Raw genomic sequence first — 15,530 nt, forward strand, 5'->3', positions numbered from 1 at the left:
AGACGCACTCTTTGAACATGTAAAGTTTGCTCTGCTCATTTCCCCTGAAGGTTAATGTTTTATCTTGTAGTGTAATAATTCTTTACGATGTTAGTGGAGGGCTTTGACCTCATCCGTTAAAAAAAAAAATACAGGAAAACCTGAGCAGCTGTTGAACCTTCTGAATGCTGAATGCTTTCTCTTAAAATATCTCATCATTCCATTTGGATTGCACTGTAGATGTTGACACCCTGTTGTATCATCAGTTACACATTGTGACGTGTGTGTGTGTGTTTCTAGTTGGACAGGGTTCTCTCAGGACAGCCAGGGTGGTTCTGCTCCATTAACTTGAGCTGACAATAGTAAGTGACTGGACAGCATTCAGAGCAAATAGTTTATTTAAAACATTTAAAAAAACACAAATTCTAAAATTTATTAGCAAACTACTACATTAAACAGCTCCAGGTGTGATAAACACCATGTGTCCACAGTAAAAACAAACAGATGAGACATCAGAAGAGATATAGAAATGTGCCACTGCTCATGGGATCCTTTCAGCACACAGTGTCCTAGAGTTCAAGATGCTAATCTGTAAAAGCAAACAACAAAAGTGTGTTGATACACAGATAAAGTATTTTAGTCAGCACTCATTCATAGTCTGCAGACTTCTAATTCAAGGACTGAAAAGGCAATCAATCAACAATTCAATCAAGGTCTTTGTATGGTTAATGACTCATGACAATGTCACAGCCAGGGATCAAGAACATAACTAAGAACATGAAGTAACTAAACCTGAAGTACCAAACAGGCGAAGGATTAATCTGGTTCAGTCAAAAAAAACCTGCTACACATGCGCACACTTCACCTGTTTCTCTTCAGCAGATAAGATGCCATGTGCTGCCACCACTTGGTACTGTTTGTGCTTGAGGCTGCCAGGGAACTTCCTGACGTGGCGGACAGCTGTGGAGATGGTGTCCCTGCTCAGCAGCTTCCTGGTGTCTGATACTGAGGAGCCAGGATCCAGAACCAAGAGGCAAAGGCTCCCATTCTTCTTCTGCTCTAGACCCACTATGGAGTGGCTATGACCTGTAGGGGAAGCAGAGGTTGAGGAGATGAGGACCAGAGAGAAGGGCACAACGGTGCTCAAACAGGACTGGGTTGGACAATATGTTTTCCAACCATTTTGGAAAGAAGAAATGTTTAAAGCTGTTTGGATTGGTGACAGTGGAGGGAAAGACTGGCTGGCTGTCATAGAGGAAAATCACACTTTTTGAGTAATCAGTTGAGACACGTTGAAACAAAGTTGGGCTGTAAATCAAACAAAGAAAAGATTGGTGGACTGAAATCGTTCCAGGGAAAAAAGTTAAATCTGCCTGGTCCCATTATTAGCCTAAATTAATTATAAAGCTAACATTTTTTCTAGATTATATTTTCTATGTCTTCATTAGGTTGTAATACCTGAGACTGTTCAACTAATGAGAACCAACTAACCAACCAGCAGTACAGGTGACTTCAGCCCTGCAGGTTAAAACCATCACTTTTAAATACTTTATTTATTAACTAAAGATATTTTTGGGGCTTTTCGCGTTCATTGATCGGAGAGTAAGCGCGAAATGGGGCAAGAGAAGACAAGCAGAAACACACACACACACACACACACACACACACACACACACACACACACACACACACACACACACACACACACACACACACTTACTTTACGGGGCTTGTAACATATATCATGTGATATGTGTTGTTGCAGATTTATCTTTGGTAAATGGGTTGTTGCTTTATAAACAGCACATTGTGTTGCCCTAAATTAGTAACCCCCCCTAACCCCAGTTGGTATCATCAACCTGATGATCTCAGAATCAAGATAAAACTAAGATCTAAATGTTAAAACCATCATGATCCAACTAGAATCAGCACAAACAAAGAGAGAGTGACTAATGTGGGCACAACCTCTGCAGTACAAACTTAGTGTGTTTCCATGCACTGGAGTAACCTGAATCTTGCAGAAACTTGATTTCAGACACGGCAGTGTAAACAGGAAACCTGAACTCTGTTATCAAGTGAAGAGATTTGAGAACATAAAAACCTGATTACCTGTCCATGAAAGGGCTCCACTTTAAAGGATCTACACATATTTGGAAAAGCGCCAGTGTAAAAGAGTATCACTGTTTCAGCAGAGCAGGAAAAGATCATTAGCTTAAGGAAAGTTATTCGCTCTTCCTTCCACAAATATGCTAGAGGGGAAAAAAGATGTTAATTTATTTGGAGGACTGATGAGAGACAGTTTAAAAGATAAAACTGAAGCAGCCAAGGCCACGACAGCTTTTGCTCCCAAAAACACTGGATCCAACATTTCCAGCATCGCATCTCAGAGGGATCTTTTCATTCGACCCTCAAGAGATAGTAAACACTCCCCTTTTTCAAACTCCACAACTCATTAAACCAGCTCAGTTCAGCTTCCACTTCCTTGGTTCTTATGGAGATTTTGGCACAGCAGCACTTGTGTAAGTAGAGAGAATATTTTCCCAGCTACTGTCTCCGAGGTCAGCGTTGTCATAGAAATGCACAACACCATTGAATGTTGGAACATTTACTGTTCCATGAGAACTTGACATGCTACATGTGCTGGAGAATGAGTGATGTGATAAAAGGCGAAGCAACCAAAACAGACCTTAACTCCAGAGTCAAACCCAAATCTCATCAAAGGTGGAACATGGAGAGAGGTTAAAGGTTCAGTGTGTAAGATTTAGGTGAAAGGGATCTATTAGTAGAAACGGAATATAAAATAATCTTAGTGATGACTGAGTAACAACTTTTAAAATTCTCCTCAGTTTGAATGTAAAGTGTAAATGTAATGATGAGACTGGACGGTTTAAAAGCCATCTGAGGTTTATGCTGGCTCCAAGGCCTCTAAAATGACCGTTTGAAGCCACTGGTGTATTGGCCAAAGATACAACAAGAGGTCTACTATTGTAAAACAACCGTCTTCTCAAGCCCCACATCTGTTCAAGTGTGTCAGTCAGTGTGTGACAAAGGAGTGTGTTGGTGGTGTTGATGTGCACCTTGGTGCTGCAGGTAAAGGGGCGGCAGCGCGGTCTGGATCAGTCGGGGGGGCAGTCTGCTGCTCTTGCTGGACTGACAGTAGTACTGCTTCACCCATTCAAACAGCCGGGGGTGGGTGCTGCCTGGGCCCGTTGGCTGATGAAAGTCGATGATGCGGGCACTAAAAAAACACATAGAGTACAGGCCTTACTTAGTATTACATTCAACTGAAACATGACCCCCTCCAGCTTCATAGAGATTTAAAGTCACAAATAAAATGTGACCTGGATGACACTCTGAATGCCTGACGACAGCTGAGACTCTCTGTGGCTGATACCGAACCAAACCCATTTCCTTTATATTTTTATCATTGTTTCAGCCTTTATATCATCAGGTTCAGGGACAGTCTGTTTAACGATGTAAAGAACTTTTTTGCCCTCATCAAAAATGTGATTCCTCTGATTTCACTATGATGTCATCATATTAAGAAAGAATGTGTCTGCTCATTATGTTTTGTATTTAGTTTAAACCTTGTGAATGTCTTGCATTAGATCCTGCGAGTCCCTTTATGGCCATGCTTCTTTTAGTGATGGGGCAGTAATGTGTTGCCACCAGCCACCACAAAGTTCATCAGCGATTCAGATGATTAGTATCTGGATTCAATTCAGCACGTAACGTTACAAAGATAGGAAACAGTACAATGCAGTACTCACATTTAAGAAGATGTAACCACCCAATATTTGAGATTCATGCTTAAACAACGACTGCAATTATATTAAAATTATTAGAATAGTTGTAGATAAATGTTCTTTGGTTGGACTAATGGATCAACTGAGACATTGGCAACTCTAAATTTCATCACCAAAAGCTCTCTTCTCTTTTACTCTACAACCTTCAACAGTCCTGTCTTCTATGTGCATGTCTGTCTCGTGAAAGAAATCTCATCAAGACCCCCACTCGCTCATCGTGAATCCTGCAGAGGTTCTTCGGTGTTCTCACATCGGCTTCTCCGGACTTTCTGCAGACTTTTTACCAGGGGACTGCCGCAGAAGGTCTGCAGAAAGGCTCTCACTCAGACATTTGCGTTCACACATACAGCCCCTCCGGAGAATGTCCGGAGGTTCTCCAGAGTTCAGTGCATGTCTGAGCTTATGATACTCGTGTCAGTTATTCTTCAAGCCTAACTCTTCCTGTTGAGGTAGTTTACTTTGGCACATGAATCACACATAACCTAGTGTTGCTCACCTGATTCCCAGAGAGGTGAGAAGGGAGTACATCTCTGTGGCTCCAATCCAGGCTCGTGTTCCCTGCAGCCGCTGGTTAAAGTGGGATGCACCTTGTGGATCCAGGCCTTCTTTCCATGCCTCCTCGATCATACTCTGCACCCGCGGGATACTAGGCACATCCTTATCTGGAGGACAAGGAGACACTCAAGTAAATGGAAAGAAGGGAAATGTGTATGGTGAGGAGAGGCAGCAAAGCACCATAATATTAGGAGAGTTTTTTATAGTTTTACTCATTCATCTCAGTATATCCTTTAAATCCTTCACTTTTTAAGGAAATATCTCTACCCTAAAGTATTGCGAGATATTTTGGATGTTGCTGTGTCATGCTTTTGCGGTGGTGAATAACTACTATTGGGTAACTGGCAGCTGCGGGTGGTGTGGGTCCCACAGCACATTGTTCCAGTTCAACCACAGCGGTGCTTGATAGTACAAAATGTTTGATTATCAAAATAACTGCCATCCTTTTAAAGCCACTGTTAAACCACTAAAGACCAGGAAGAGATATGAATCTCTACAACAACAAAGAGTGTGATTGGCATCACAGCCAGACAGTTATCTAACGAACTACCTTCATACTTCATAGCTTCACCAAAAATAAAGTCACAGACAAAACTAAAACTACAGTTCACAAACTTAAGTAAATGGAAGCTGAGGGGAATTCATTGATACACAAAAAACCTCAGCTCTAACTGAGCTTTAAGGTATGACGGACAGTGGAGCACTATCAATTAGTAAGTACAGTAGATGACGGTACCTCAGTGTGCATCATCATGAAAGAAACAGACTTAATGTTTAAACATCATTCAACAGTGAATCACCTACATTACGACAGGGCACAGATACACTCTGGACATAAAAAGGTCCCTAAACTGTAACAATGAAGGGTTTTGAAAGATCTGATTCCTGCTTCTGACTGCGTTCTTCCCCACAGCAACACAGACAAAAGGTTCATCATGGGCGCTGTACAATTAAGAGCCATCCAATAAACTTATAAATAGAAATGAACTTAAAGAAATAAAACTCAAATAACTCATAATCCTATAATTAAAGGAGACTCCTGTACTATTATGTTGACAAACATTGAAAAAAAAATCTTTCTCCCTTTCACAATAATCTACAACACTAAATGAAATACTGTAGAGTCAAACATTCATAAATAAGATATTATCCTCTAATGCCCAGAGAACTGGGCATTTATTTGAAACATGCTTACATTGCACAAACACACACACACACACACACACACACACACACACACACACACACACACACACACACACACACACACACACACACACACACACACACACACACACACACATCACTCAAGAAAGAGAAGAAAAGTTCTGATTATGTCGAGTGGTTGTGCACCTTGTAGGAAGGAAGAATAGACGTCTATGCATTGTAGAGAGGAGATGAGCATCTGGAAGTTTCTGTATCCACATCCCCAGCCTTTGTCCCCTGCCGAGGAGCAGTAGTGGTCTGTGTCAGCGCTCAGCCACACATGAACACAGTCTCTGCTTTCAGTCTGGTAGTATTCGTGTAATGCTCTGACCACACCTAGACACAGAGGTGAAGGGAGTCCATGTTAAACGGGTTCAGCTAAGTACATTCCAGCAGCAACTGAGTAATTTTACCGTCACCACAAGATCAGACTCTGGTGTAAATAACAGTCACAGCTATAATTGCTGTTTATACTGTCCTGTACCACAGTGTTTACAATAGTTTATTCACTTCTTTGCGTTGGATTGAGATCTTCATCACAGATCGTTTAATAATGACATTGTGAGCCATAATTATAAGATACAGAGGTCATAATTAACAGGTAATGCAATGTGCTTCAGTGTAGAACAAGCAGCCAAGACAACTTAAAACCTGTTTCAACTAGTTGTCAGCTAGAAGTAAGGCTACAAATGATGCCTGTCAGATAATCTATGTTTGTTTGATGAGTAAAGGCAGACATGAGGGTGGAAGTGAATGAAGATGGCTATAGAGCATTTAAACCATGAGATGTCACATGATTGGGCCCCCCTCAAAGCTTTAATTACCACAACCAGGAGTTGACTGATGGAATTGTGATTATATTTTGAGGCCATGATCCTCAAGAATTGCCAATGAGCGAAAATTTCAACCTGTACAACTTCAAATCAAATTGACAGCATCAGAGTTATGAGTGTGTGGAGATTATTTCATTTCAGTATAGCAATTGGGAAAAAAAGGCAATCATTTTTTTCTTAAACCTTTAGCAGACACAGAAACACAGAACAACATATCATGTCTCTTAATATTTTGAATCTGGTGTCCATGAATGCGCAGCTCCTCTTAATAATTGGTCGACACTGTGCGTTGCCAAATGGCGTCTTTGCCAAGCAGCCCTGCTCCTGTCATAGCATCAGGACACCCACTGTGCCAACACAGCGGTCTAACTGAAATGAAAGAAGGGGCAGCTATTTTCACACAGTGCAGATTCTGTCTGAAAACTTTTTTTATTCCAAAGAGCCAAAGAGGGGAAACTTGACTTGACCATTGAATTCTGAAGATGAACGTTAGACGGATTCCATCAAGATGCAAACCGCCTGATATGTAGCTCGTCCTACTTGTAATCTCAACACTGAGGAAGTGCTGGATTTAAATGTTGGGTTTTGTCAGAGATTAACAATTTGATCACTGCAGGCCAACAGAAGACATCTGTCACAAAAATACTTCTGAAGATATATCCTGTTGATCAGTCAAGGCCAAAGATAACATCAATAACATGTTTCCACAGTGGGGGAATGTGCTTTTATGGCTTAGGGGTTAAATCACTGACCATGAATGAAAAAGTCAGTGATTTAAGTCAAGATGAGGAGCTTTGTTGCATCTTTCGGCTGGAGCATGTATCTAAAAAAGAACTGTGAGTTGGTGACAAATTCTGGCAACACCTTGTACCTTTTGCTGAGGAACAGTGTGATCTCAAGTGGTAATTGCTTCCGTTGGGCTCTCACTGTGAACACTTAAGTGGTTTTCATTTACAGAAAACAAGGCCTATAATTTGTTCAACCAGAGCTATGACTGCATTATCCTACTCACAAGAACGAAAACAGTCAAACTGTGTGTTTTCCTTTTGATCTCTGGCTTCAGGAACCAGAAGTGTTGTAACAAACACCAAACTCTGTTTAGAATTCATGATATTTTGAAAGTTTCCTGGCCTAATATCCACGATGAACGCTGGCATTGATTTTGAACTTGCTGGACCTGATTACAGCAGTTTAAGCTCCTTATGAAGTTTATCATTCCCTTCTCACAGAAGATTGTCACCGCTCCCTTGTTACAAAGTAAGAACAGCGTGGGAATGAAAGATATGGTCAAGTCTTTATAGACTTACCATAACAACACAACACTGATTAATACTGTGCCCACATTCAGCAACAGTACATTTCTCCCTCTGTGTGCGTCATTCATTGACTTGTTACATAGTTTGATTAGCAGAACAGAGAGTAGTTTATATAAGCAGCTGAATAAAGCATTAGGTGTATTAATACACACGCAGAGATCAACTAAAAGAACATTTTGTGAAAGGTGTGGGAATGCTGAAGAACTGGTTCAGGATAAAGACGTGGACCAAAACAGGGAGTTGACAAATTCTGGGAATCTGACAGATGGGCAGGAACATAAACTCGACAGTCCTGATGAATTGTTTCCTTTGCACATGAAAGTATTTCAGGGTATGAATATACCAGATACTGAAAAATGAAGAGAGACATCACAATTGACTGGAAGGTATTATTAAAAAATAATACAGTAACAGATTTAAAAGCAACGTTTACACAGTTACTAAGAGTTAGATACACTTCTCTTCGTCTCTATTAAAGCAGCAACCCTCGAAAACTGTGTCTGCCCCCTGACCACCTCAATTAATTTAATCAAAAGTAAACAGAGGAAGAGTAATACATAAAAGGTCTACAGAAATTAAGACTATTATAACAACAATAACCAAAAGATAGGTCAATTAAATGCGGACTATTAAATATTAGGTCACTTTGATCTATCTATCTATATTAGTCAATGATCTGATATCTGATCATGTGGTTTATTCAATATAACAAACCTGGTTGGAGCAAGAGGAATATGTTATTTTAAATGAACATACTCATATCAACTCTCACATGCCTTGAAGCACAGGTTGAGATGGAGTTGGAGCAATTTTTCCATTCTGACGAATTTATCAACTAATTTGAAAACCACCTTCTTAGTCTCTCAGACCCCAGATGGAAAACAACAGTTCTACTAGTCACTGTATATCATCCACCAGCCATCTGAGTTAGTGCTTAGCACAGACAGGCATGGAGAAGTTGACAGCAATAGTCTTACTGCTGCATTTTATTCTCTGATAGACTAATAATGAGAAAAAACTAATTTAAGGAGAATTCTATCACATACTCACTGCCATGTGTTGATACATTATTATTATTATTAGTAGTAGTAGTACAGCAGCAGTAGGGGTGGTAGTTCAAATTGTATTTGTTTTTTATTATATATTATCAGAATTAATATTATCATTATTACTAGATACTAGAATAAAGAGGATTTTATAATTTATAGGCTTTGTAATCAAATTGCCTGTGTTATCAATATATTGTAAAGCTATGGATACAATGTTGACTACAGTGTAGGTGTTTGCATTAAATGTCATAGGAGTAAAGAGTAAAGCTCACATAACTCTGTCTGTGTTGATTTGGCAGAGTTATAGTTGCAGGACATGCAGAAACATACCCTGAGTTCTGGTTCGGCCATCGTCAACCCCAGAGGCCAGAGACTCCATCATCTCAGCCCTCTTACAGTGAAATTCCGACGGGGCCATGAGGCCCTTGGCCACAGCTCTCTCCATTGTGCTCTCCAGCTGTCTGCGGTAGCCCCCTCTGCCGTCCAGACCAAACTGCCTCTGCACAGTCAACATACCACACAGGTTAGGTTGATACACTGCAGTCTTGTGAAAGCACAAGACTGAAAGTTTGTACATACCCAAACTTGTGCTCCTGCATCACATGTACAGAGTGGAACTACAGGCTACAGACAGTAAACATGACAGTGGAGCAATCAAGAGGACGTACTGTGAGGCTGTATAGACTGCAAAACTGGGTCAGGAACCAATGATAAGTTTGTATGCCTTAGCTCCAGTATATCATATCCTGCGATTTATATGGGTTAAATAGGGTTCAATACCCTGATTGACAGAACTCTATTATTTTTGTCTGCCACTTGAGCTCAAATTGCCCTGAGCTGGAAGGAGCTACAAGCATGCAATTTGGCCCAATAACCTTGTTTGCATGTGCTTCCAAATAAATATGAGACCAGTTGGCTAGATTGTGGTGCAGTCCAAAAAATGCAAATTGGAAAAACCCACCATGTTTCACACCAAAAGTTTGATATACTTGAAATTTGATGCTCTACAAAAAGCCTCTTGGATGTGGGTTAGCTCGATGGAATTTTTTTTTAATCTCATAAAACCATGGGTTAGTATAAAGCTTGTCAACAACTGTTGACTCAGTCATCACAAAACTTCTCAAAATGTTCCAAAGTCATACCACAAATGTTTCAATTCAAATTAACCAGTGGGCGGCAGTACAAATGCAAAGTAGAATTTACCGACCTGTGATTATACCAGTGAAATTTCAGTCTACATTCTTTTTCTTTGAAGACTCATATAAGGTCACCATGGCGTTTTGTCTTTGACCACTGACATCTAATCAGTTCATCTTGGAGTCCGGGTGACAACTGGTCCAATTTTAAAGAAATTCCCCAAAGGCAGACATGAGATATCATGTGCAAGAAGGCAACAGGTTTTATGAGCCCACTGTGACCTTGACCTTTAGCCTTTGACCACCCACAACTAATCAGTTCATTTTCCAGGCCAAGCGAATGTTTGTATCAAATTTGAAGAAATTCCCTCAAGGTGTTCTTTAGACATTAACTTCACAATCTTCAAAGTTGGATTCAAAGTGCCAACTTACCAGCTTGTGGTTGCTATGCTTCTGTTCTATTCATTGTGCTTAATACATAGAGTCTGCTCATGTCTTTCAGTGTCTTGTAGTAATTTATATTTGTGCAGATGTCTGTCATGTCTGCTCATAACAGTGAACACCGAGTATAGAGCGGAGAGATGTTTACAGAATGAGACGTAAGGGCAGAGTGTGGATTCATTTTGAGTGAACTTGTAATGAGAGGTGGAAAGTGTGTACTCGCAGCGGTTGTACAAGTTTGAAACCAGACCAAGGTTGATGACATCCCGCAGAGAACTATCATCCCATATGCTCATTAGAGTGTGAGATTAATCTGTGTTAGTTATTTTGCTGACTAATCATCAATAACAAAAATTGAAATGAATTTAGTACATTGAAACCCCTAATTATTGCACATTTCCTGAAAAGGAAATGATACTGCCACAGTGAAAACTCCTTTGCTATAGTCTGCACACAGCTGAGATGTGTGGAAACTGTGAATATTTTCAATAGTTTAGTTACTCCAGAGACTTTTTACTCCTACAGGGTTGGATGGATGAGATCTGTAGTGGGAGTATTTGAACAATGACACTTTTGGCCCTTTACTCTGAAGAAATAAAAAAAAGAATTCATCTTGGTTGAACAATAAAATAAGGAACTGCAGTTTAGTGGAGTTTAGATAGACACAGTGTTCTGCAGTGTAGAATCGAGACCTGCAGCTTCTTGAACTCCTTCTCCTCCTGGGCCTCCTCCTGCCTCCTCCTCTGCTCCTCCTCCTCCTGCTGCAGCTGTCTGGCCAGTGCCAGGTCGGAGCCAGGACTCCCTGCTGCAACACAGGTCAGCCAAAAGTTAGGACGGCAGTGGTTATAGAACTGTTCCTGGCAAACACATTAGACTTCGTAGAAAATTTGGGGAAAACGGATACACAGTGTGTCCACCTGCACAGTTCCCTGCTGCTCCGTGGTCTAAATGCAGTTCCACATGTTCCTGCAGGGAGACACTGTCACGGCACACAACAGAGCACATGGGGCACTCAAGTCTCTCCTCCCCTACAAAGCAGATTGCAAAACTCCATGTAAGTCCACAAACAAACTTTATGTAAGGGTTGACCACTTAGACGGAGGCTAATGATCTTTTCTCTGCTCCAGTTGATATCACCTGTTGATGGTCCAGTTAAAACCTGTTAAACCGACAGACTAGTATTTACAATTCATGCTCCTGTGATTGTACTATGCAGGATGAAATAGTTCCTACAACAGTTAATACTGAAGTAAGTGCTTTCTTCTTCTTCTTTCTAATCTGACTCAGACCTGAACTGACTCTAGCATCAGTTCCGCTTTGATTATTATACCTATCCGATTCACGCTACTTTGGGTCAGACAGAGGTGCATACAAATCATGAAAAAAGTGGGTATGACAATTTGAGAGGCAAAGTCCACCAGAAAAATGGGACTGTAATAATGGCAGAGACAGGTCAACTGACTCTACCTCACAGCACTGGGCAGCTCCTTCAGCGACAGACTGATACAGCACCTGTCTGAAGGAGAGGTATCGCAGGTTGTTCCTTCCTGCAGCAGTGAGACTATACAACCAGCTCGCTCCCAGTAAAAACTACATTCACCACCATTGGACTGTATCTTTAACATTTTAAAGTCTCAACTGTGCAATATTCATCTGTCTGTGCATGTAATCCGTTCATGTGCAATTCATTAACTGTAAATATCCTCAAACTGCATATATTTCTTCCTGTCTTTACACTGTACTAGTTTAATTGCATTCATATGTTCCTATATTTCTTTTTTTTGTATTTACACTCCTTACACTTAAGTATTGCATGTAACTTATTACTTGCTGATGTCTTTCTGACTCTTGCTGCTGTAACACTGCACATTTTTTTGTGTGACTAATAAAGGACTTCTTATCTTACCTTTACACACTAACTCACTGTCAGCATGGAGATCATTCCATCAGATGCTCCCTGCTGTTTGTGTCACTATGTGTCACCATCTTAATTTAGAATTCTTGTACGCTCACGTTTGTTAATCAGCACTAAACACAGTCAACAGCTGAGAGTGAAGGTAATGTCATTAGTTCTGTGGCTATTTAATCATAAACGGGGGAATTAGAAACATTAAAATTTAGACCTGATGATGGCACAGTAGGAAAAGTCAGATGATCAGAAAAGGTTGTAAACGCAATGGGGGTCCATACAAAGCAAGAAAGCATAGTATCTAATAGTAATAATGGTAGTTCACACCGGATCAAAGAGGTGGACAGACAGACAGACAGACCTTGCCACTATAGTCTGTGTCACATACAGAGAACCAGTGAACCAATGACAGTCTCCTACAGAATCATGTTGTGTCTTCTTCTGCAGACAGAGCATGACACATCATTTTGTTGCTGTATACTAACCAGTGCAACGAAAACAAACAATGCCATCTCAGCTTACAAAAAACAGTCTTGAGAGAGACTGCTGACTGGTGAACAGGCCAATTGTGCTGATCCTAAACAAACAGAAGCCAGAATAAAGATACACCATGTACATATCTGGCTTAAGGCGCTTTAACAAACAATGAACTCTTCTGTCTGATCTAACTAAGCAAACTGGGCTGGTATTTGTGGAACTTGTTTGTTTTGCCTGAGAATTTTCAAGAGATCCTTCTGATTGGCTGTGTGCTGATTACAACCGGTGAGAAGGACAGAACTGCACATTCTGTACAGGACCGCAGAGATGCTAATCTTAGAGGAAGAAAGTTACCTTCAGCTGAGCTCTGTTCTTGCAGGTGCAACTCTACATGTTCGTGCAGGATGACAGAGCTACTGCAGACCAGTTCACACATGGGGCAAGTAAACAGCTCCTCTGTAACAAACAGGGCAATTCATGTCAATGCTGACTTTATTTTGCAAATAAGTCTGAAAAACTTTAATCACCTCTTCTTGTTAGAGACAGTCGCTTCTGTTTGGCTTTGTTGTGCTGTTGTGATTTAGGTCCATTACTGTCCTCATTAAAGTGCCTGACAGACGCCTGTCTGGTTTCAGGGCTTCCAGTTGTCAACCTCAATTTGGTAGATGCAGTTTTTCCAGAAGACGAATCCCCACTTTCAAGTGTCTTGTTCTGTTTAGGTTGTATCAAGTCAGTGGTGACACCAGTGGCACCGGTGTGTGACACGTCTCCAACTTCATCCCAGCTGTCTCTGGCCAAGCAGGACTGAGAGGTCTGAGGCTTCTCTCTCTCAGTTCCACCAGTGTTTGTTGCAGTAGAAGACCCTGAAGGGGATATGAGGTGAGCCGCACCCTGGGCTGTTTGCTGCCTCTCTGGATGTGCATTGCTGATATGGAAACAGAGTTCTTCATATGACACTCCAGACAAGGAGCAGAGAGGGCAGTGCAGTTCATTTTCCAGATGGCTGAGAAGAAGGTGAGTCTTCATGTCCTCTTCCAACAACACCTCTTCACCACAGATGTCACAGGTCAGCATGGCTGCAGCCTACAGACAGAAGCTAGTTTCACTTTCCCACAAAATGGCTTATTGTCACACCTCACAGTATAAACAGAAGCATGTATAAAGGTGCACTTTGTTAAGAAGACTTTGGATTGTAGTTTGCATTGTAGTATAATTTAAGAGAGCATAAACCACTGGTGAATTTGAGTTTGGGGAATAGTAACTCATTTTCTGGTCCCACAGAGAAACACAGGAAGCCGGTGATGTGAGTTGTCCTTGTCAGGAGTGACTCCTACTGTCTGTTTTGTGTAAAGTGTGGTTGAAACTGGAGTGAACATGCTGAACAAGCTCAAGCCACCATGGCAGTGTCATGTCTGACCACTTGAAAAAATAAAGTGTATTTTGGTCTCTCTCTCTCTCTCTCTCTCTCTCTCTCTCTCTCTCTCTCTCTCTCTCTCTCTCTCTCTCTCCATAAATTCAAACAAAATATAACTAATACTAGACTACACGTCAAACTTGTTCAACTGTCTTTAATGTGAGTGGTCCTTTGCAAACATTACTTTTCAGGCATCAACTCTTCTGTCATCAATATTAATGTGTGTCATCACCTCTCATTCTCCAGCTCAATGGAAACAGGCCTGGCACTGAAACAACCTTGTTTAGAGACATCTACATCGATTCAGCAGTTAAATATGAATGTAACCCACTCCTCAGTGTGCCTGCAGACTGTGGCCCCTCTCCAAGCACCCTGGGACTCGGCCCCTGTGTTTCTAGGGTGAAGGTAATGGACCACTAGCACTGGACACTGGAACTCTGGATTGTGGTTTGGCCCAAGACAACTTTAGACTCTTTAATCAGTAGTTGCCGGAGTTCAAGTTAATTATTTTAGCTGTGATACATTGACGTATATATTGAAGGTCTTGTCGAAGAAAACCTTAGATGTACTTCACACCACCTTCATGTCACAGAGGACACAAACAGCGGTGGCAGTTTTTTTGTGTTTCTCTTGTCATCGCTTAATCTTTTTTCATTCATATTGCCTAAAATGAATATGCATGTCGCAAAGAACTAAACGTGCGTGTTCTTAGGGTTCTTACATTTTTGACTAGTTTTAAAGGATATGACGAATCTGCGACTCTGGAATGTGTTCAAATAGACCGAAATGTAAACGAATAACACCAGTTAACTTTGTCGCGAGTTAAACTAGAACACCGATAATATTGGCGGAGGAGCCACATTTCTCTTGTTTACTGATGAATGTAGCACAGGGGTAAAGTGGGTTTAATGTCTCTTGCTTGAATCGCACGTTTCTAAATAGTTAACTTTTGTCGATGAGGAGTGCTGCCCGTTACTCCGTGAGTAAGCCGAAATAAAGACAACTATTTATTCCCGAAGTCTGCTAATGTTACAAGGTGTGCAACATTGCCTTTCGCAAAGCTATCCGTAAATTAGCCTCTTTTTGATTGGACTTTGGCGTGTGAGGTGGACAGTGAGTGTTACCAAGCAGCGATGGGCTGTGGAATGAGCACGTGTATTTCTCACCTCTGTCTAAACGGTCTAACCATGATGAAAACGTACTCACGGTGTGTTTCTGTCTGTTCTGCAGTGAAACCTGCGCGATGAGCCGGCGCCACAACACTGTCACACTTCCGGCCAAACCTTTCAAAATAAATTCACTTTCAAACTGTATGCTGCCAACAGAAACAGATAACCAAGTGTCTTTTTGTGTCCCCCCCGATCATTTCGTTTTTCAAATAGAATAAATACGTGTAGGTGTGGCTTCCA

At 41.1% G+C, this 15,530-nt stretch overlaps 1 protein-coding gene across 5 annotated transcripts; it reads right to left on the minus strand.

Moving 5' to 3' along the window:
- Positions 1–359: 359 nt before the first annotated feature.
- LOC118113838 (zinc finger containing ubiquitin peptidase 1) lies at positions 360–15,419 on the minus strand. 5 transcript variants are annotated; one of them, XM_035163864.1, is made up of 11 exons: positions 15,328–15,419; positions 13,235–13,790; positions 13,062–13,163; positions 11,239–11,349; positions 11,014–11,126; positions 9,075–9,243; positions 5,694–5,882; positions 4,282–4,447; positions 3,057–3,217; positions 845–1,065; positions 360–568 (listed from the first exon to the last, which is right to left on the minus strand). In XM_035163864.1, the coding sequence occupies exons 2-11, from the start codon at positions 13,779–13,781 to the stop codon at positions 521–523; spliced, it is 1,827 nt and encodes a 608-aa protein (XP_035019755.1). In that variant the 5' UTR covers positions 13,782–13,790; positions 15,328–15,419; the 3' UTR covers positions 360–520. The 5 variants fall into 5 exon arrangements, with proteins under 5 accessions (XP_035019755.1, XP_035019757.1, XP_035019756.1 ...); XM_035163866.2 differs by having other exon boundaries at positions 15,324–15,404; XM_035163865.1 differs by having other exon boundaries at positions 15,288–15,382.
- Positions 15,420–15,530: the final 111 nt, after the last annotated feature.

The sequence above is a fragment of the Hippoglossus stenolepis genome, chromosome 8, assembly GCF_022539355.2.
Source record: "Hippoglossus stenolepis isolate QCI-W04-F060 chromosome 8, HSTE1.2, whole genome shotgun sequence".
Classification (NCBI taxonomy): Eukaryota; Metazoa; Chordata; class Actinopteri; order Pleuronectiformes; family Pleuronectidae; genus Hippoglossus; species Hippoglossus stenolepis.